The sequence below is a fragment of the Acartia tonsa genome, chromosome 7 (assembly GCF_053477335.1).
Source record: "Acartia tonsa isolate MP-2025a chromosome 7, ASM5347733v1, whole genome shotgun sequence".
NCBI lineage: Eukaryota > Metazoa > Arthropoda > Copepoda > Calanoida > Acartiidae > Acartia > Acartia tonsa.
The window spans coordinates 14,382,518-14,406,078 of NC_137266.1; the positions used below are offsets into that span (position 1 = coordinate 14,382,518).

At 31.5% G+C, this 23,561-nt stretch overlaps 1 protein-coding gene and 2 long non-coding RNA genes across 4 annotated transcripts; all 3 read right to left on the minus strand.

Annotated features, from left to right (window-relative positions):
• Nucleotides 1-680: 680 nt before the first annotated feature.
• LOC145324141 (uncharacterized) lies at nucleotides 681-4,628 on the minus strand. Its single transcript, XM_080166766.1, has 7 exons — nucleotides 4,482-4,628; nucleotides 3,956-4,104; nucleotides 3,771-3,821; nucleotides 3,638-3,690; nucleotides 1,961-2,025; nucleotides 1,535-1,568; nucleotides 681-1,190 (listed from the first exon to the last, which is right to left on the minus strand). The coding sequence occupies exons 1-7, from the start codon at nucleotides 4,617-4,619 to the stop codon at nucleotides 1,135-1,137; spliced, it is 546 nt and encodes a 181-aa protein (XP_080022892.1). The 5' UTR covers nucleotides 4,620-4,628; the 3' UTR covers nucleotides 681-1,134.
• Nucleotides 4,629-8,209: 3,581 nt separating this feature from the next.
• LOC145324404 (uncharacterized) lies at nucleotides 8,210-10,013 on the minus strand. Its single transcript, XR_013881275.1, has 3 exons — nucleotides 9,911-10,013; nucleotides 9,173-9,265; nucleotides 8,210-8,286 (listed from the first exon to the last, which is right to left on the minus strand). It is a non-coding gene; the product is annotated as an uncharacterized LOC145324404 (long non-coding RNA).
• A 439-nt stretch (nucleotides 10,014-10,452) lies between these two features.
• On the minus strand, nucleotides 10,453-11,324 carry LOC145324142 (uncharacterized). Of its 2 annotated transcripts, none has more exons than XR_013881195.1 (3): nucleotides 11,279-11,324; nucleotides 10,839-10,894; nucleotides 10,453-10,536 (listed from the first exon to the last, which is right to left on the minus strand). It is a non-coding gene; the product is annotated as an uncharacterized LOC145324142 (long non-coding RNA). The 2 variants fall into 2 exon arrangements; XR_013881196.1 differs by having other exon boundaries at nucleotides 10,466-10,536; nucleotides 10,818-10,894.
• Between the last annotated feature and the right edge of the window lie 12,237 nt (nucleotides 11,325-23,561).

Genomic DNA, 23,561 nt, shown 5'->3' on the forward strand with positions numbered 1-23,561 from the left:
TTTTATTGCTGAGTTACTTTATCGTTGTCGGGAAAGTGATAGGTCCGAATCTCGGCCCGACACTTCTTTATAACTTAAGACGTTAAAAATGGTTCCTACTGCTGCTATGTCAGGGGCGTGACATAAATAGTTAGAGTAGGGGGAATGCCTTGGCCGAAAATAGGTGCAACTCATTAGCATCCACAGTTAGGACTTCAAAGACAAAGTTGTGTGGAGAGGTCTAGAACCCGTAGACACCAAGCCCCATATCATTCTTTAACTTTTTATGTACACTGTTTTGTAGGACCACCGTCTCTGCTCCTATTACAATGTTGATAATCTTATACATTCTGTATGCTTTACTTTAGGAAGATAGAATATACCCGTATTAGTGGTCCCCTGGGCTTTCAAATTGGTTTTATGTTCCATGGCTTAACTTAGATAGGTGCCTTTTAAATTTAACTAGCGACAACGCTTCTAGCATCTATAGGTTCTATTAGTGGAAGGAGAGGGGGTAGAAAAACAGCCCAAAACCATACTAAAGACAAAATAAGAAAATAAAAAACCATCGTACATATATAAAGCTTCCAAAAATTGAGATTTAATCAGTCCACTAGCTAGGAAGATCTGACAAACAACGTCAATAATATAGTAGCTCTTACTAAAACGAAATTAAGAAGAAGTAATTGCCTGATATAATTTTTTTTATTAAAAATGTGTAGAGTAGACATAAAAAATGTTATACAAAACCATAGAATCAATTTAAGGACAAAAAACGTAATATTTGACAATGGATATAAAATATGTGGATATTATTTTACATATTCTTGCATAACCATATAACTTGTTTCTTCATTTGACCCCCATTTTTACCATCCTTTATAACTTTACCCCATCCCATCCCCTACTCTGACCACAAAGGAAGGTATAAACAAATATTTAGGGACTAAAATTGACAACAAAAATTACCCTGTCATACCATCCACGTATTTTCACTATGGTAATATTATTGTTTTTGCTGTAGACGGAAAGTGAACAACAAGTCAATTCATGCATTTTTCAAATATTATTCATTAAGTTTGGCACAAAATATGAATTTTACTATTCTTATGAATTAGATTGATATTAAATTGCATATTTTGTAAAAAAAAAAATTTAAACTTCAAATCTTCCATATGTCTTCCAGTTTGTCCACAGTAATTTCAACAAATCTGAAAAAAATATTAAATATGTATAGAAATTCCTAATTTCTTTTATGTACTGCTGCTTCTATATATCTGAGGTATGCCTGTAGATCTGACTATCGGATAATAACTTAAAAATTAGAATTACTAGAAAACAGACTTAATAAAATCTACCATCTACATTTCTTTTAAGCTCAATCTTTATATGCCTTTTTATTTACATTTCATCTTCTTTGTTACCGATAAAACCATTACCTTAACTATTATGAAGGTTTCATGTTAAAAAGTTAGAACAATTTAATTCGAAAATAAAGGAAAATAAAAATTAAAATGACTTATTAAGGAAACTGCAAAAAAAGATAAGAACATACTTTTGCTTTCTTGTTGTAGTTCTTCTTCAGGTATCTAAATAAATAACAGTAAGTGTGGTGTACTTTCTGCAGACTTCCTTTAAAGTATGTAAAAAAAAAAGTAAGGAAACTGGAAAATGAATAGTAAGCAAAGAACCCCATTATTGCAAACCACTGTGATGGCCATATCTGATATGACATAACCTTGTTGGGCCACCAACATAACCAAATCTAAGGATAAAAACAAACACAAAAAAAACTACTCAAACCCAGTCATTTTTTTTTAATTAGGGGAAGGTGAAGTTTCTGTGCTTTGATAGAAATGAATAATTTTCATTATACAATTTATATCACTTCTCCATCAAATACAAAAAAACATATAAAGATACAAATGAAATAAAAATAATTTGTACATAAAAGATTGATTATAAATCCTTGTGGCTTTACCTTGACTTTTGGTAGGATTATCTTAAATATCACCAGTCCCCACATTATCACAAATCCAATCATTCCTATATAAATAAAAAAATAGTATTTTCCATCCCTATGACATTTTTGGGATTCCATGTTGTAGAAAATTATATCCCTATCTTTAAAAATGGTCATGAGATTTTTTGTTCAAGGGTGAGGTTTCAATTAGGGGCCTTTTGGCACGGTGACTATAATAAACAACATTAAAAAAATATAGATGGAAAACAAAATACCCCACTACTGGAGTCAAAGATTTAAAAATAATTTCCCATCAAGTCAGATCCTGATAATGTCATAGGGATGGAGTATATTTTTCTTCCCACATCCCTATGGGTTATGAGAGAATAGTAGAAAATATTAAAGTAGGGATAAAATTTCCAAGATCATCTACTAGTCCTACTATTAGGGGATTGTAAGATTACTTCCAGGAAGAAGTGAAGATTTGAGCTGCATAGGATGAATGGGTTTAGTATACTTAAAGTAACAAAGTAAAACATGGGTTATCTTACTTAAACTGTTTTTAACCTATTTTTGAATGGGGGGTCAAAAATATACTAGGACACCTATAGAATCAGACTGCAGAGCCCAAATTTGAATTAAGTCCCCAATAAACTTTTTTGAGGGGATTTAAAAATTAATTTTTAGTGTTGCTGTAATCATTTTGACCGAAGCAAAAGCTTTTTTTTTTACTTCGGGTAATATTGTGGCTTACAGAACATTTTTATATAATTCACTTTATATTGATACAATAAAAAAAACATTACTCTGTTCATTGGAAATAATTTTTTTTCCCAAAACAATTAATTTCATTGAAAAATCTAACATTTACAATAAAACAAATAATTCTGAAATCTAACCAATAAGAAGCCTTGTTTTATATAATTCTTTACAATTCAAAAAAAGAGTGTTTTCACAAAGTGACTTATTTCCAATGTAGTAATATTTTTTATTTAAATAAAATGAAAAGAATGAAAACCGTACACATAAAAGATACATACTTTTTAAAATTATTTTAAAAGATAGGTTTGAATAATCTTATTTAATAACACATTTGTATATGTGACAAAAATAAATTTGTTGTATTGCATAAACATTTGTTGTCATTTAACCCTTTACAGCCATTTTTTATGTTTTTAAAATAAGTAAGAGAACACAAACATGTTAATGTTAATTCGTTGATATATTATAAAGAATTAACTTTTTAGTGAATTTTTATAGTAAAATCATAAGGCCTAATTTTACTCTATACCAGAATACAATATTTATGAAGCAAAACACTCTAAAAGCTACGAATTTTACCCAAATAAAAAAAAGACCTTTTGCTTGGATCAAAATGATCACGGCAACAGTAAAAATTAATATTTAAATCCCCCCAAAAAAGTTTATTGGGGACTTAATTCAAATTTAGGCTCTGCAGTCTCATTCTACTGGTGTCATAGCATATTTTTTATATACGTTTTAAAAATAGGTTAAAAACAGTTTAAAATGGAAAAACACAATAAGTCAGTGGTTAGCAGTATCTTATTAGACAAAAAAAATTGTACTACTTTAATATATTAAAAGTAGCAATGAAGATTTTAGAAAACGTATAGAATAATAATAGATTAAAAAAAGTTTTTGAAATATAACAAATTTTGTAAATCTAAACATTACCTGCAGTGAAATATAAGTGAAAAGGTGTTATGTCCCATTCTCTTTTCCTTCGCCTAAATTTGAAAAAAAATATCTCTTTTAAAAACTTTTAAGGTGTTTATGAGCAATTTCATCTAATTTCAATACTGTTCACCTGTAATTTGGCTTCTTTGTGCTATACCCGCATAGCAATGTTCTTTTTAACCTAGAATAAATTTTGGTTATATCTTCGTGGAAATATTTTTTTTAATATTTAATTTTAAAATTTGGAATAATATCAATTTAATCTTTCCTTATTTTCTTTCTTAAACTATTAAGATATTTGTCTAATCTACAAACCTTGGTGGATCTCTGATAGTTGCAGTTTTGTCAACAATGCTGACTTTTCTCACGGTTTCATCTATACTTCTTGTTCTATTGTTGTCGTCCTTGTTTATTAATATTGATATATCCTCTTTATTTGTAGAATGGGTGTCTGTAGAGTTTTCCTACAAAAAAGAAAGATCACAATTAATTATCAAAAACGAAACTTTTCTATAATTAAAGTCAGTATGTCCGTTCGTACGTCACAGTCAGTTCATTTCATTTTGTGCATGTTAGCATTGTCCTATCAATTTAAAACTTTGGACAATGATTCTTGTAACAGTTGCTAATAGAGTCCACATTTATCGGTTAGTAAGTTCTTTTAGTAAGAGAGGAGGGGATGGGATAAAGTCTAAGTGGAGGAGAATGGGAGTATCTTCATATTAGCCAGCTGGGAGAAACATTTTATCAGGGTATGCGAGAATCTCTCACAATATTCATAATCCATAATGTCTATATACAATATTGAAACTTTTAAAAGGCAGACGAAGATTTAACAAACCTGTATTGCTTGATTTATCAGCGTACAAAATTCAAACTCTCCATGATGATTAGTGTTATCATCAATACTTTTATCATGGTCTTCAAAGGTATAGATTGAACAACTCTGGTTTAGATTGGTGGATACTTCAGATACCATGGACACTTTTCTGTTTGTTCATTTTTATTGTGTATATTGGCAGGGAGGGATGGTTCTTAAATTAATCTAGGTTCCTCTCATCCCCAATGTAAATACAAATAAATAAAGCAGATCTTCATATTTTAATTGTGAAAAATATTTAAAAGTTATCTATAATACAAAGTAGAACGATGTCTGTCTGTCTGTCTGTTTGTTTGTTTGTTTGTACCGAAGGATCTCGCTAACCGCTGAACCGATCGAGTTCTACTTAACATGGTTGCTTCTCATAGGTCCCGGGAAGGTTTATAACTATTTTGGGGGAGGGTACCACCACTCTCCCTAGAGAAATCGATCCTAGAAATAAAATACCCTTGCCAAAAAAAATGAATTTTTTTACTTTTTTTAAATTTAAAACTTAAAAATTGGCTTTTGGGATTCAACCCCACCCTCCTTAAGTGCTCCTAGAGGCCTCTAGGGGGCGAAGCCGCTAGTAAAATATAAAATAGAATACTAATTTACACAACATTCCTGTTAAATAATGGGTTATCAATCATAGACATCCGTTTGTATGGGGCTAGAGACATGTTCCTAGATTCGTCAGGTATATCTAAAATCATATTAGTTATTTAACGCATCGTATTATAGACAGCTTTCCGCGGACAACAAAATTGGTTTAATTTTGTGATTTTTATATTAATATTCGTGGAAAATTTGTAATAAGATGCAATACATGATTTTTCAGTAAGGCTGAGAACCGATTCTAACCCAGCGGATATGAATCGGTTTCAAAGCTATGGAAACAATTACTATTTAGATTATTGTTATTAGATTCACATTTTAGTTTTTTTCTATGAGTTTAGACTATAGAATTGTTTAAAATCCGCCACGATAAAGGAGGGAGAGGACATTGGACTGTAAGTTATAGTGATCCGCAAAGTTTTATAAACCCGTTCTCTCATTTGTCTGCTTATAAACTTTGGAAACTTACTAGCAGAATCAATAATTTTCAAAGAAACAGTTTAATCTAAATAAAGGGTAACTTTGTATATCTTACTACACCAAGTTATCTTCTATTGTCTTCTCCCTTAGATCCATACCTCAACATAATTATAGAGTAGCTGCGCTATTAATAATACTACCTAACAGTCCTTGTTGTTTTTCATTAGTTTCATCTTCTCTCTCAAAGACAGTGCTTCCCTCACAATCAACATTTTCAAATGAAAACCTGCTCCTCTCAAGAGACACGTAGTGCGTACTTTTCCTACGTTCTGGCGATATAGTTTTTAGTTGCAATGCTTCTCTTTAGGTTATTCATATTATCACTATATTCTGTTCTTTCACCCTTTTTTTACATACCTGAGGTGAATTCTTAACAAACCTTTGACCCACTAAAATCAGTTTCCCCACTAAAATTTTAGTGAGGCAAAATTATCACATCTAAATTTTTAGTGAGCCTCACTGATTTTAGTGGGACAAACTGATTTTAGTGAGGCAAATTTTTTTTTAAGAATTGACCTCTGTAGTTTAATCTTGCCTTGGAATAAAAGAATTATGTATACTTCAGAAGCTTAAGTGTTTATACCATGAATGTCAGATTTAAATAGAAATTAATTTTTATTTAAATTACTAATTGGTCTATAATTATCTGTAGAGCTTAGTATTGACCTTGGAATGGAATTGATAGACATAAACCCAATAAAAAAAAATTTTCTCTTCCCCCAAATAGATTTTAAAATAAGTATTGAATCAAAATAGGTATGTAATATCATTAGGTTGATAAAATTTTAACCTTGCCATTAGACAACAATAAGCATACCAACTTGTATGACTAACAAGGATGACAAAATCCATAAAAGCGAAGCTCTGAAACGGTAGGACAAAAGGGCATTAAAACTTGCATTGTGTCAGAACTGAATAATCAAAATATAAATGTATAAGAGTCGAAGCAAAATTGTAAGTAAATTTGTTTTTAAAAATTATGTTTAAGGGCATACTTACATTTTTAGGACTTGATTATTGAATTGCTTCGCTTATAATATTGTACTTTGATGTCCCAGGAATCAGTATACCAAAAATCAGATCATTCGGATAATTAGATCATAAAAAAATTTGTTGTTAAAAAAGTGAAAAAATCAAAACGTACGGACATTCTCGTAACGATTATAGAGTTGCTACGCTTTCTAAATTGTATTTAACTATTACAGGGATCGCCATGCAAAATTTAAAATCAATAGGACAATTCTAACGTGCCTAAATTAACGGGAAAAGCTATCCGTCACGGACGGACGGAAGGACTGATCCTAATTATAGAAAAGCTTCGCTTTTAAAATTGCAAACAATTTTATCAGGGGAGGCCAAAGGCGAAGCCATTGTGTTACTAAAAACTATTCCTAGTTCAAGATCACTTCCTGGTGTCTGTTGCTGAGAACTACTGTCTAGAGAATACCTATAGACCGCCATGGTAAAATCCATTGCTATATATAAGAGTTAAGACTCTAGGGGCTAGGTGTCGCTTTGGGAACTAGACCTCCACGCACCTTGAAACATACATGCAATACTTATGATTGCGTTGTAAACCCATTAGACAACCAACTTTCTGAGATGCACGACCTTTGTCTGAGAAGTCCCAACTGTGCATGGTAGCGAGTTGCGCCTGTTCTGGGCCAAGGCATTCCCCCCACTCTAACTATTTACGTCGCGCATCTGACATAGTAGCAGTAGGAACCATTTTTAACGTCTTTAGTTATGACGCGGTGTCGGACTGATATTCGAACCTATCACCTTCCCGACGACGAGCGGATGCGCTACGTGTTGAGCCACGGTCGCGGGTATTGCTATATATAACTTTAAATTCGTTATATGCATTAAAAAAAGGATGACAACATTCATAAAAGTTTAGCTTAAATGAACAACTGTATTGTGACGCAATTAAATATTCATTTCTATTTAGAAGTCTAATCGAAAATTCGTATAGTTATATCCTAAAATTTCTTAAATACAGAATGTTTTAGGAATGCTGTAGGACAATTTTATGTTTTATTATTGCTATTACAGGTGGATTTAAATCTTGAGTAGAAATAGGTTTACTCAAGCCCAGGGGCGTACAAGCTTTTTATTTTGGGGGGGGGATAAAAATTTTTTAAGGGGGGGGTACTTCGGTTTTGGGGGGGTAAAATGGCGCGCGAAGCGCGCCGCAAATTTCCCCCCCCCAAAAAAAAATTTTTACCCAGGGGGTAAAATTTGCTTGGGGGGGGGGGGTAATTACCCCCCCTGAAATCTGTTGGCAGGGGTAAAATTTGTTCACCCCCCCCTAAAATTTACCCCCGGGGTAAAATTTTTTGGGGGAGGTAATTTAAATTTTATTAAAAATTTAGTAATAAAAAATTCGTTTGGGGGGGGGGTAATCGCCTCATTACCCCCCCCCCCCCCCTTGGACGTCTATGCTCAGGCCATAACATCAATTTACCAATGCAAGGTGGGAAACGGAGATAATCCTACAAAATAACTTGTTTTAGAGAGAAGTCGACCCTCCCCCCCCCCCCTGTTACTCCTTGAAGATCTGTTCCTTACTTACAAAGTAGCTTTACTCCTTTATTAATTAAAATGGATATTTATGTTTTCCTTGTGCGACCAGAGGATTTGTCAGTGGAATCTATGGATTGTAGAGCATGCCTCCAAATTCGAGAATCTAATATAACAAGGATGACAACATCTATAAGTAGCAAATCACATAAATAAAATAAGATATTATTTTGCTAAACATGCAATCCAAATATACTCAACTAATGGATTGGTCCGTCAATCTATCAGTACTACTCTGAAATACATTATTTTTTTTCAAATGTAACAAAGATAACGTGGTGAAAATTTGCTTCACTACTTATGGATGTTGTCATCCTTGTTTCCTCCCCATAACTTAAAGTGCTACAAATACTATCGTATATATATGATTATCATTTTACTTGTAAAAAAAGTAAAAAAATCAACATGTTTAAAATGGACGTACAGACATTTTGATAATTATTATAGATCTTTCTAAATCTTACCTAACTACTAAAGGAATAACCATGCAAAGTTTAAATCAAAAGGACAATTTAACATGCCTAAATCAACAAAAAAGCTATCCGTTATGGACGTACGGAAGGATAGACCCTAATTATAGAAAAGCTTCACTTTTAAAAATTGTATAATTATGTAGCAAACAATATTTTCGTGATAAGAAAATGGATTTTTTATGGTTTATAAGATTAACAAAAATAGAATTAATTACTTTCTTTTTCGTACCTTAACTAAAGATTCGCTGCTACTTTACAATCGGGATGTTTTTAAACACCCGTCAGTCCGTACGTCCGTGAATGAAATAACGAAAAAATGATAAACACCATTCGAAAGAACACACCCACATACAAATTACCAGAAAGATTCTGTTTCATTTATCTATAAATCAAAGTTTGGTGCAATTATCCGGCGGTTTCCTTAAAAAAATCGTTCGTCCGTCTCTAATGCAACAGAGACTTGATTTAAGCGCTTCCCTTCTCAAAGATTGTGTTATGAATATTATATTAAATATTTACCTTGTTTTTTCAACTCTGCAAGTTTAATTCCAATTCTGTTTGTTGACAACAGGCGTTTTAAATGCCTTTCAGATGCAAAAGAAAAGTCTGTTTCTGAAAAAAATCAAGGATTGTATTAATCACAAGCAGTTAAGCTACATCAAGGATGTCCAATGGGGGGGGGGGGTAAAAGGTGAATACCCTCCTCCCAAAAAAATTGAATTTTGAATTCCCCCCCCCCCCGCAAATGAAAAAGCTTGGACGCCCTTGTGCTACATGATTTATCAATAAAAATTCCTCCAAATTCTGCATTTATTATTTATCAGGAGCCACTAGTTGCACTTATATAAGGGTGATTTTTATGGGGCGATTTTTCATGGGATGGTTGAGTTATCCTGCTTCAAAGTAATTTTTAACTTTCTCTTGACATAAATGAAGCTTCGCTGTAAGGAAGAACCATAATTGTATGACGGTGAACGAGATCCCTCGCTACAGACAGACAGACATCCTGTTTTATATGTAAGGATAGGTTTAATTTATTTTAGGAACCGGATCTAATCCAGCGGATATTTTTCGAAGCCAGACTGAGCTGGATCTTTAAACCATTTTAGTGGTGAGCCAGATCGGGGTGAGCCGAATTTCAGCCAATCACAGCGCGGCATTTCATAAAATACTTTGCTCTTATTGGTGAAAAGTTGGCTCAACCCGATCTGGCTCACCACTAAAATGATTTAAAGATCCAGCTCTGTACAAAAATACCTTGTCCCTCTGCTATTTCAATATTAGCTTCTATATTAGCACAAGTCTCTCTTCGTCTGTTTCTTTCCATCTGCTTGGCCTTCTGGGAGAGATAGATAAACTTCTCCCTAATATATATAATTCAAAGTATATATTTCTACTCCTTGTTTGGGAGGGGATAGGTTCGAATCTAAGCTAAACACCGCGTCATAACTGAAGATATTAAAAATGATTCCAACTGCTTCTATCTCAGGTGCAAGACAAAAATGATTAGAGATGGGGAAATGCCTTGGCCCTTAACAGGCGCAACTGATTGCAAGGCACAGTTAGGACTTCAAGACAAAGTTCATGATTTCAAAGAGATGGTTTTGTCCAAAGGGCGTTTGATCTTATAATCATGCAAATTATTAAGCAAGATATAGATGGTTCGATCAAGAAGCGTCCAAACTATAATTTTGTTTATCATCAATAGGAATATAAATCAAATTTATAGTCCATTGTCTTATCCATTAGGTTTATGGATATTTTCTTTTGTGGGGGGTGGGAATTAAAATTATTAAAAATTTTGATTACATTCCTGACAGTTTTCTTCGTGTTGATATCATCTTTATCCGGACTTGAAAATCTACGTTCTGAACACCAAGATCCTGCCAAATTTAAATCAAAACAAGGGTGAAAACATGCATATAAAACTATTATGCATTTTCTAGCAGTTAAAATCAACATCTTGATTGGTCCTTATTATTACGCTTCAATCAGAGGTCCATTAAGTTGATTTTCTAAACTCAATTCAGCCACCAATTGTAAACTACAGACCGAGGTCATTTTGTGTAACATCCATGTGAATGTAAAGCAATTTACCAGCAATTGTCTTATCCCTTTAGATCTTTGAGAAAACTATAAATGCTATTTCTATTTTAAAAGTTACTTGGTGGTGAGTAGATTCTACCTGCTGAACCTGTTTTTATCCGAGCACTCGTAAATCTTCGAGTCTGCAACCTTCTTCTAAATGCAAAAATAGTTATTTATCGTGTCGTATTATAGTAAATTTGAAAGTCATAAGATTGATCCATATTTTGTTGGTCCCGAAGGAAGAAAATCAAATTTGATTGTATGATTTTTATTTTATTATTCGCGAAAAATTGCAGATACATGGTTTTTCAGTATGGCTTAGAAATGGTTCTCATCCAGCGCCGGATATTAATCGGTTTCAAATACTGGAGAAACACAAAATATGAAAATACAATTAAGGAGTTGTATGACTCTTGGATATCATAAAAAGATCAAACATGCTCTATATTTAGGAGAATCTACACAAAAAATTCATACTGACAGATGAACAGACGTACGGACAAAGGAAGGCATCTGTGTATTATAAAAATAAAATACCTTCTAGCATTTTCAGGATAGCTGCAGCCCACAGCAACTATAATATATATTCAGTAATTGAGTTTTTATTCATATTTAAATATCAAACAAAATCTTGTAAAATGACAACTTTACAACAGTTATGAGAACAGCTAAGGCTCCAAAACTGATTATGCAGATTCAGATTTGTTTATGTTTTCGCGGCTGATTAGCAACATAGGGTAGCTGGCTTACAAATACGGCTGCGGCTGCTGTTCACTGTCGGCAATGTAAAAAGTCTGTTGATTTTCTTAGACATATTTAGAATGAATAATTTATGACTAATAAAAATGGATATAGAATATACGTGGATATTATGACAGGGGAGAAAAATGTCGTCAACTGCTAACATGAACATCAATATTGTCAGTTCCTTCATCCAGTATGAGGTTAAGGAATGGGGTAAAATAGGTTTATGGGGGTATCATTGTTATTTTGGTCATCTTTTATTTTATTAGAGTACTTGAAAATCTGGTGTACCATCCAAGTAATAATAAATCCAATAAAAAAATACTCTGTTCTCGAAAATATTGTTTCATAAGACGACCTATTAAACATTGAACTTTATGTAACTAACATTTGTTTTTATTATTTCATGACAAAAATAAAATATATGGATAACAAGGAAAAGGTTACTTTAAAGTACATGATGTAAATAATATCGTAAAAATATATTAAAGTTTTCCTAGTCTTTTATGATTCTCCTTTTTTTTTAATTACAATAACTTTTTATAACTTAAACTTTTCAATCAATAGTTTTAATCAACAGAAGGGATAATTTTGTTCAAAGTCATTGGGAATGTACGTCAATTTAAAGTCCATTTTTTTATCTCTCGCGACTCCTACATAAAAACATATATTTCTTTTTTGTACGAGTTAAGAAATTATATTAAATTTTTAGATATGTGCAAATTTTACAAAAAAAACCTGGGGATCAAAAGGGATAAGACTATGGCCGATAAATTATTCAACATCACCAATGACGATACACAAAATTATTCTTTTTGTGGATTACAATTTAGTAGTTGAAACGTTTGGACACTGAACTTAATGAACCAACCAATTAAAATTCAACAACAGTCAACAAAGTTGTAAGGTCAACAAACAAGAAAACGTTATTAAAAAACGTTGGGTACTAGTGTAATGAACAGATCAATGTTCCCTCCCTCCCTGACCAAAACCACTTTAGTTGCATTCAAATTCAGATAAACATTTTTTTATTTCCACTTTTACTTGACAATTTACGTCACAATTTACAATTTTACATTTATGATTAACAAATTTGATTTCAGATGAAAAAAACATATAAAGTATTAATGTTCGTTTTTGTTTCTTTTGCACATTGCTGAGAAATTGTTAAAACCGCCGTGCTACCGTTATCTGTTGATTTTTTAGAAGCCTGGCGATAGGTATCCAGTAGTGATAGAGAGATGGAATTTTGAACATTATTTCTAGGCCCCTAAAGTAACTTTTCAGGTCAGCAGAAGAATTAAATTCAAAAAAGTGTATTTTGCGTAAAAGGTCTAATAAGGATAAACAAAAAACATTTATTAATTTAACTTAACCATTAGATTAGATGTACGTATATAAACTAATTTTATGATAACATCCATAATAAGCGAAGCAAAAATTAACAAATTAATAAAAAAAACATTAGCAGTCCATAAAATCACATTTCCCGCACAACGTTACAGTCTGGCGGACGGACAGCAATAGTGAATTATATAGTAGCTTTAGCTATTAAAACTTTGCCAGGTTTAAACGTTATGTGGTAGGGTGAAGCGTTTCAACCCTACAATCGCGAGTTCGATTCAAACGAGCCCCTAGCCTTAAAGATTCTATCAATGAATAACTAACAGTAGTTGCTACTAAAGAGATATATTTTAAACTGAATACATTTACAATAGGATTATTACTTTATTTACACAAATAGATGATAAAATAGGTTAGGTTGAAGGGGGTGTGGGGAGATGGGGGCGGAGCCCCCATTTCGGTGAATATTTGTGGGGTAAGCTTCAGCAAGGGGAAGGTAGACATCTCCCGGCAAGACAGGTTACTGGGGCTTGGGGTTGAGAGGGGCCGCGCCCCTCCCACTATCAGAGATGTCCAATTTGACCGCTGCTTGTGAGGTGTCGGCAAGGCCCCGAAGGGGCCGGGTGGAATGGTGATAAACTAGGATTAGTGCTGGGTTGTGATTTGATAAGCCGAAGCATAGCAACTCTATGAAAGGCTTGCCCGTATGATGCCGCCTACCACAGTTAAACATTACAAAAGATTCTTAATGAATAGCCAACTTCTTCAAATTAAATTCCTTTTTAGTCTTACTTGTAGAGTAGCTTTGTTACTTGAACAGACTTGCAACAGTCAAAGTAAAAAGGAAGTTTCGCTTCAAAAAATTCAATTTCATTTTACCTAAAGTATTCATGTGACTTAATTCTTTTTTTCTTAAACCTTGATCAAATCATCATTTTACATTCTATCTAGCATTAGAAATAGAGATACATTTTAAAATCATATTAGTTTCTAAACAAAATTAGTAATGGGAGGAGATACCTGAAAATTCAAACGGAATATTCTCCATAAAAATAAGTATTAGTATTAGTTAATTATCGCATCGTATTATAAACAGCTTTCCGCGGATATAAAAATGTACAATTAAAAGCTTAAAACTAGTTTTTAAGCCCAGAGATGCCGAAGTATTGCTTCTAAACTGATTAATATCCGCTGGACTAGAACTATATATAGAATATTATCTTAGACAATTTTCCATGAATATTAAAATAAAAATAACAAAATAATACCAGTTTTGTTAGCCCGAACAAAACTGGTTTTAACCTTATAATTTATCATCTAATATCTGGGGAAAGCTGTCTATAATACGATGCGATAATAACTATTATATCCACTAATAAATCGAACTCTTCGACCCTCAATTATAATTTTACTAAAATTCACAAATACACATATGAGAGGAGATACAGAAAGTGTTTTGTGTGGCGTCATAAAGATACGTTTAAATCTATCACTTTTTTTAGAGGTCTTCTTTCACACTTATTCTCTCATCCTTCCTTTTTAGCCTTATTTGTATGACGTCACACATGACCGTTTCCGTATCTCCCATATGGGATTGAAAAAAAATTGGAGGTTGCTTATTGAAAATATACATAAATACAATAAAATATATAAATATATCAAACTAATCCTATCAATTGACATGATATCTAGCAATTGGTATTTTTAATAAAATTATGATAGATATCATTTTTTAAATTGACGTTGTGAAATTATTTTTCTATTGAAACACATGAAATAATTCAAATCAACTCACTTTTTTGTTTATACTAAAACCCATCCAAAATTTTATAATAAAAATACACTTATTATTATCCCAGCAGGTTACTTCTAACCTTTACTTGACCTAACCAAACCTACACAGAATAAAAAAATGTTTTTAAAAATAATTGTCGTCCATGTATCAGTTTATATAATTTTAAAATTCTGTTCAGTTTTTACCACCCCCATTCTTATAATTTATTTGTTTTGCGAATACTTATTCAGCGGCTAGTAAAGTAGGGGGCAGCGGATTGCTTTATCCACCTTAACCTTACTTTTAAATTTTAAGCTTTAAGGAATAAGCATTTTTAAACAAATAATTTCTAAGTTGTAAATCACTGCTTGACAAAGGTAATGATATTACTGTGGTAGTAAGAACAATTATAAAGAGAAATATTTAGTGGATGATATTTCGTGATTTAACACAAGATGTAAGCAATACAATCTATGTGTGTGTCTTTTGTCTGTGTATAGTGTGTGTGTGTGTGTGTCTTTAGTCTGTGTATAGTGTGTGTGTGTGTGTGTGTGTGTGTGTTTGTTTGTCTGTGTTTCGAGCAAGTTTTACTTTAAAGCAAAGCTTTTCTTTATCAAGGGTCTGTACTTTAATTTAGACAGAATCTTTCTAATTTTTATCAACTTTGCATATAGCAATCTATTCTAACAATCAATTCTACAAAAAAAATCACGAAACCTTTTAAAGTAAGGTGGAAGTTTGTTTTGTTTTTTCATGTAATTTTTGAACAGGGGTTGGTAAGAAGGGGGGGGGAGGGGAATTAGGTTGTGGGGAAATTTTCCTTTAAAATGTTTTTCAGAATCACATTCCCATTTCCCTGAGCAATTTACAAAGCATATCACTCTATAGCCATTTCATAATACGGATGACAACATCCATAAAAGCGAAACAATGAAACGGTATGTCAGACGAACATTAACACTTGTAGAGTGTTAGAACTGGATAATCAGAATATAAATGCATAAATGTCGAAACAAAATTGTAAGTAAATTTAATGAAAAACTGCTTAAATACAGGATATTGTTTAAGGACATACTTACATATTTAGGACTTGATTATAGAGATGCTTTGCTTACAACATTGTACTTTGTAGTCCTATGATTTAGCATTCCAAAAATTATATCAATCGGATAATTTAATCACATAAAAATTTGTTGTTATAAAAGTTTAAATTCAAAATGTTTAAAATGGATGTACGACACTCTGGTAACGATTATAGAGTTGCTACACTTTCTAAATTGTATCTCACTACTAAAGGAATCGCCATGCAAAGTTTGGAATCGATAGGACAATCTAACCTGTTTAAATTAACGAAAAAAAGCAAACTGTCTGTGACGTACGGACCGACCCTAATTGTAGAAAAGCTTTGCTTTCAAAAAAGTCTGTGTTACCTGTTTGAAATAGGGTAGTTTTAAGTAACCAATTTACCTGATTTTAGGAATAATGATACCAAGAACGATTAGGCACACGCATACTTTAAATTATCCTTATATAAAAGTAAGAAGATGTCTGTGTCTCTCTCTGTGTCTACAAAAGGATTTTGTTAACCGCTAAACCGCTATGGTTCTCCTGTACAAAATAGGAGGTACTGGTAAGGTTTATAACTATTTTAGAGAAATCATCAAACTCCAAAAGAAATAGCCCCTTTAAAAATTAACCTTCTTCAAAAGATTTTTTTTCTTTTAAAAACTAAAATGTAACAATGGGGTGCAGGGTCGTCTTTCCTCCACCTCCCCACAAGATGAACTTATATTTTGACTATATACATACTTAAAACTATAATGTGGATATATTTATTCTTGTGTTTTTACGTAGTCTTGACATTAACAAATGTTCAACTTTTTTATTTATTCACAATTTTATTATTTCAAATTAGAGAACAGATAAAACATCTTACATGTATGACCGAATTAATTTAGTCAGTATATATATATTACTAGCGGCTACGCTCCTAGAGGCATCTAGGGACACTTGAGGAGGGGGGAATTTAATTGGATAACACGATTTCTTAATTTAGATTTTAAAAGAAAAGGTAAAAAACAAATTTTGGGGGGGAGGGGTAATTTTTTTCTAGGGACGATTTTTCTTGGAGGGTGGTGGCACCCTCCCCCAAGATAATTTTTTAAACCTTCCCGGGACCTATGCTACCCTGTTAAGGAGAACCCAATCGTTTCATCGGTTAGCGAGATCCTTCGTTACAAACAGACAAACAAACTCACAGACAGACATCGTTCTACTTTGTATTATAGATATATATAAATATAGTGTAAGAGTGTTAACTCGTCTTTTTAGAAGAAAGGCAAATTTGTCTGAAGCTTAAGATTTCAATAACTACTGATCAAATTTAAGGGATGTTTCACATAGATTCTAGGATGGTTTTAAGCCATTTTAATTTCAGATATCAGCTATGAGATGGTTTTTGTCAATTTTAGAGGTCTAAATACCTCAATGAAATAACCTTAAACCATAGAAAACGCTTTTTTGTATGTTATTTTTTGTTATGTAATGACGTAAACTTATAGAAGTAGAATCTCACGTAGCAACTGAGAAAATCGCAACTGACATAAAGACAATCAGAGGACATTTTGAGTTTAAGTATAGCTTTGCGTCTAAATACATGGATCTAATGTAATGAACATTCCTAATGATGATACACAAAATTACCCTTTTTGTATGAATCAATCAATCTAACTTCACTAAAGTCCCCAAAGTTGCCAAGCTAACGAATAAGAAAACATTATTATCAAGCTTTGGGGACAGTGTAATAAACAGCTCATTGCTCCCCTCCCCCCTCTCTCTCTCTCTCTAGTCTAAATATCAGTTAATGAGTTACATAATAGGTACTAGACTTAGTAACCTTAATTAAAAATCAAACGTTACTCTAAAGTCAAACTGCTCGTAAATATGAAATTCTCCGCTCTCAGCTAAACCGAGATTACCAACCATAAAGCGGATTCCAAGACTATCGAGAGTTGAAATGTTAGGGTGCCATAGAATTTTTAAAAATTTGTCCATTTTAGAATATTTCATCAGAATGTATAAATGAAAAAAATATAAGTATTTAAAATACAACAGCTTATATTTAATTAGACGCCAATCATTAAAAATTCAATGGTTATATAAAAATTTTAAACCTACAATTTGTAAACTTGGGTATTTTATTGTTAAAACCTTCTAAGTTATATAAAAAAATATCAAGAATATTGTTAGCTTGATATTTTATCTAATTACATATTTCAATTGATTTTAAAACAAAGTTGATAAAAAAATAAATTAATTAAAATTTATAGCGCTCCAAAAAATATGTCACAACTCTGGCCAAAAAAAATCCGGCAACCATGTTAAAGTCTCTCACCTGGCCAAATCCTCGCAGTAGTCGCTCAAAGGTCCGACATTCAAATGGTTGTGGCACAGATTTTGAGAGAATAATTAAATAGAAATATATACTTAGTTTTATTTGAATCAACTTACAATTATTAGTCCAAAAATGAGGTCAAAACTTTAAACATTAATTTTACCCACAATTTCATTTGCTCGAATAAATATATGTCATTTAATGAAACTGGACTTTCTACTATCATTAAAGTTATTTTGTTTGGTATTTACGTAGACTTTGTGACCAATAGTAAGCATTTTTACTTGAATCCTTTATCAATCATACAAACTCATGTTAATGTAATAATAGCATTAATAGTTTAACATGAAAAGTTAAATAATATGAAATGTAACTTAAATGTAATTTAATGAAGAGTTTTATAGCACTTAGCTGATATTGATTTAATGGGTGTTAAACTTATGAATTATTAATCTAGTATCAATGAAACTTTTGCCTTATAATGTTTACTGGTCCACTTATTTAAATGAGTTATATGCTAAGATAAAACACCACAAAAGGTTTATAACTAGATATATTTTACTAACCTTATAATCCTCAAAATTTCTTTCAAGAAGCAAAGATACTCTTTAAGTGTTAGTGTCTGTTTATATGTAATGTTAGAGGGTTGCCGATTTAAATTTTCTTCCTCTTCCTTTCCTCCAACGAATATTTTGCTTATATATTTTCAAAAAGCTTCGCTACTTTTGTACGTAAATGTATGCATAAAGTGTTTGATTTTATAAGCCCAGTTTCTCTATCATGATGATCAATTTAAAAAGCTTAAGATGTTTAGGAAAAAATATATTCGATATATAAGTATAGATATATATTCCAGAATATAACTTTCCCTTAATGGCAATTACCCTTTAGAAGCAGACGAAAAGAATTTCATTAAACTTTGATTTCTCAATTAAGCTGTCAGATCTCTTTGTGCGTATTTTTTATTGTTTTGGTTAGTTGTTCACGAAAGGGTTAAAGTAGCTGCAAATTCTCTATTCATATTGGGTTATTGTTAGTTTCATATAATCAAACATTTTAGTTCACATTTTGCCTGTTGTTCTCTTGTATGGACCTGACATTGACATTTGCCTTGTAAGAAATTTTTAATGTAGCTCTTGCCCCCTCTATCATTTTACTTTTACCTTTATACAATTTTCTTCTATAACACTTTACTGTTCTCTTTTCAACGTTTGGATTTTTAAGAGTCTTTTAATTTTCTAATTTCCCTTCTAATCATACATTTTTATTCGTTTAAACAATAAAAATCTATAGTTATTATTGGAAGCTTTTTAAAAATAACTTTATACTGGTCTACCATCGGTCAATTAAAGGGTATTCTGGCCTGTCATCGGTAATTTAGTCTGTGTAATAGTGAATTTGCCTAAAATTGGTCATTTGTATTGTATGACGTCATTTTTTCACAGGTACTATTATTTTAGTTCTTTAAGAAGTGAATAGTATTGATAGATTTATCACATCAAGTTGAAATAAAAGTTTGGATTTTATAAGGAAGACGGAGTTTTTAAAAAGATGAGACCTGTCCAAAGTTTTCTAATCAGAGATAGGTTGAAATAAAGAATTCATGGTATATCAAATTTAAGACAGATCATATGAATATTAAATCTCTTTTCGTAGTTATTTTTATCATGAATTCATAATGCTTAATTTATTCTATTTGAATGCATGACTGTTTTCATCATTCTTCAGATTTTATTGAATTTATTTATTTCCCATTAAACCCCCCCCCCCCCCCCCACATCACTTATTTAAATACTAGCGGTTGCGCCCCCAAGAGGCCTCTAGGGGTACTTGAGGAGGAGAGAGTCGAATTTGATAAACCAATTTATTATTTTAGATTTTAAAAGAAAAAGAAAAAATTGTGGGGGGATAATTTTTTATACAGATAAAACATCCTGTTACTTTATTATAAGGATTACCGCGTTCCATGCCACTAATGAGTGCTGTATTCCTGTAAGCCTTAACCAAATAGAATAAAACGCCCCTAGAGGCATCAAGATTCTCGAAGGAAGAGAAGTCGACCCTCAACTTTTAATTTTGTTTTAAAAAGAAAAAACAATTTTAAGAGATTAAGAATTTTTTTCTATAGGCAATTTTCTAAGGAGGGTATGTAGAACCATGTCGATATATTAAGCTACAGACATACACAGACAGACACACACATACAGTCCGACAGACTCCCTGTTACTTTTATAAAAGAATATAAGATGTAAGAGGAGTGAGGTTATAAGTTACCCACTCGGGATAAAAGTATTTTGTCTTATTTTCTTTTTAAAAATTCTTTAAAATCTTACTAGACAAAATGACAAAATTACGAATACTGTATTTATTTCTTTATTCAAGTATATACTGTTATAAAAAAATAACATTATATCATAATATTTTCGTAAAATCTAAAATATTCTAATGTAAAATATTAGAAATTTTAAATATGTTTTACAATTAATTCAGCACAAACGACCTTTGGCTAGATTAAAGAGTGATTGCGGTAAAATATTCATTTACAAAAATGAAATCTATCCTTACTAGGGCCTGAGAAAAAAACGTGTCCTAACTTTTGTGATTTTTCTTTAACCCATTCATGACGAGTTCCCAAAATTCAAAGTTTTGATTCACTGGGGTTCAACAAAATAGATTTTTTCAATAATTACTCAACAGAATTTAAAAAGTATGGTGTCAAATTAAAGATCTTACTATTTTTGTTCATAGTTGCAATTTTCTTCTTTTTTTGTTGCGTTTTAGTTCCTTAAAACCAACTTAAAAAATAAGAGGTCTGAAAAAAACGATTGCATCTCTAAATACTATGGATCATTTTACATCTACTACTTACTAAAAGCACCGACTAGCTATTTTTTTCCAAAATTACAAAAGTTAGGACACGTTCTTTAGAAAATAGTTATAAGTCTTTTCAAAATGTATTGTTACCTAACTGAATTAGGATTAAATTTGCCCTTGTTTTGACTGACAGGCAAAGTAAATTTAGAGCAACTCGAATATCAATAACCAGTATATTTGATTAATTATCAGTAATAATTATTCCCAATATTTATTTTGTACACATATCCAATTAAACACCCCATAAAGCTAAATACAATGAGCATGAAAATTTGTTTTATATTTCCTTTTCCAAAATTTCATATCACGAAAAATAAGTTATCTAGGTTAAAGAAAGCGGTGTTTTCACAAAAAGAGACTGTTGAACAATAAAAACACCACCTTATATTTGAAATAGATTGAAATTATTGTGGTTGGTAGTTTTTTTCCCTTTACATAACCCCTAACCCTTCGGTGGGTTACCCAATACTCAATTTGATAAACCTAACCTAACGTAATAAACAGCAAACAAACAAATAATCCCTATCCCCCTCATTTTTAATTCATATCAATAATAAGGGGGGGGGGGGGGAGTTGCATCAGTGCTCAACACCGTGAAAGCACAAGAGCAACTTCTTTTGTTTTAAAGCACAGTGTGTTCCCAAAATAATTAGTTTGGACACTAAACAATACATTTACGTCAATTAAGCCAATGGTCGTTTTATTTATAGACTTTTTAATGACTGCAAATTAAATGTTAACACGGTCAAAACAAACAAACCAAAAATAATTATAAAGATATGTACGTCACAGCTTATAGATATGTGGTAAAAACGTTCAATACCATGAGTAGTAGAGTACCAACTTAAAAGTTTAATAAGGAATATTTTCAACCAGGGAGGGAGGGGATATTGAGCTGTTTACTACACTAGTCCCCAAAGTTTAATAATGACTTTTTGGACTTTATTTGAATAAGTTGAGTGTCCATATTGTTCTACCACAAAGTGTAAACTACATAATGGGTTATTTTGTTTAACATAATTGGGATGTACATCATTGTCTTGTCCCTTTAGATCCCTGACTTTAAATATATTCAATCTCTCTCTCTCTCTCTCTCTCTCTCTCTCTCTCTCTCTCTCTCTCTCTCTCTCTCTCTCTCTCTCTCTCTCTCTCTCTCTCTCTCTCTCTCTCTCTGTTATAGTTTAATTATTTTATGGTGCCTTAACTTCATATTAACCAATTTGATTAAAATTTTATCTAAGGATGAAAATTTGATTAAATTTTGATGGCTAGAAATTAGTTTTTTTTCTATTAATCATTTAGGTAATTTAAAATGAATGATTTGTCTTTTTAGTAGCGAAGCTACTCTATAATCTTAGTATAATCTCTACAAAGAAATTACTTGCACGCATTTATTTATGTTCTAAATATTATAGGACACATTTCATTCATTGAATTTGTACAAGTAGTTCATATTGTTCAAACATTCCTCTTATCATCAAACATTCAATCCACATTTTTTGTTCGGCTGTCCATTAGCAAAGGTATTGGGATTAACATGGCTGCTATTAAAGATAAATGGCTAAATCATTATTTAAGTACTTTTTACTTGCTTTCTTATATGTCTTAATAATGAATCAATTGTAAAATTTTGCAACTTTTTAAAAGTTTTCATCTTCTTTTTTGTCTCAAATTTTATTCATATTTTAAGAAAAACTACACAAAATTGTATTCATTTTTTCTAATTAAGATTTATAAGAATATTTTTTTAGGATTGAATTAAATTGTAGTATCAATTATTTTCATATTTTCGACAATCAGGGAAATTATGTACCTCGAAAATGGTATGTAATCTTTAAATTGTTGCTGGTTAGGTTTTTGACTGTATAGATGTAGGAGGCATATAAAAATTGCACAAAAGAAAAAATAAACCAAAACCATCCCTCACATAAATTTAAAGGGGAGTGAAAATTTATTTTTATTTAAGAAATAGATACGTTTCTTATATAAGGTTCAGAAGTAAATTACAGTTTACTGAATTCATAATCATTAAGACAAACGAATATAAACACTTGTAAAGAGTTAGAACTAAATAAGCAAAAATAAATAAATGAACGCAATTTTATGTTAATCTGTTGCAAAGGATACTGTTAAAGATCTTGATTACTTTTTCAGATCTTGATTACTTTTTCAGAACTTGATTATAGAGAGGATAAGCTTATAAAATCGTACTTTGTAGTCCTAGAAATCATTTTCCCAATTATCAGATGAATAGAATAATTATATCAATGAAAATTTTGTTGTCAAAAAAGGTTATATCGACAATAAAAATCAAAAGCTACTGTAAAAATACGACGAAAAGCCCCCTAAGAGGCGTTGTCACGAAAGGAACTATACCCCCGATTTTCTAAATAGTACCTTACTGTTTCTGGACAAGTTTGAAATCTTTAGGACTATTCTATCATGCTTCTAAGAGCTATTGTTACGGACGGACGTATGAAACTACCTATATTATAAAAAAGCTTCGCTTTTAAAACTAAACCTATTAAAGTTTTTATTGATTGCTTAAACTCATTTTTACTCATCAAACAACAATATTAAATCATATAATTCCTAAACTTGATATGAGACTGTGGAGGAACATGAATTTTTTATGTGTTAAAAATTATAAAATTACTGCTGTATAGTATTATTTTGTTCAAAATATACAC

Bases quoted from the DNA above. Each gene is read 5' to 3' on its own strand.
- LOC145324141 (XM_080166766.1), bottom strand. From the start codon at position 4,619: ATGGTATCTGAAGTATCCACCAATCTAAACCAGAGTTGTTCAATCTAT. The intron at 2,026-3,637 runs GTAATGTTTAGA...TTATTTATATAG, and splicing joins TCACTTATATTTCACTGCAG to GAATGATTGGATTTGTGATA. The intron at 1,569-1,960 runs GTAAAGCCACAA...TTATTTATTTAG, and splicing joins TAATCCTACCAAAAGTCAAG to ATACCTGAAGAAGAACTACA.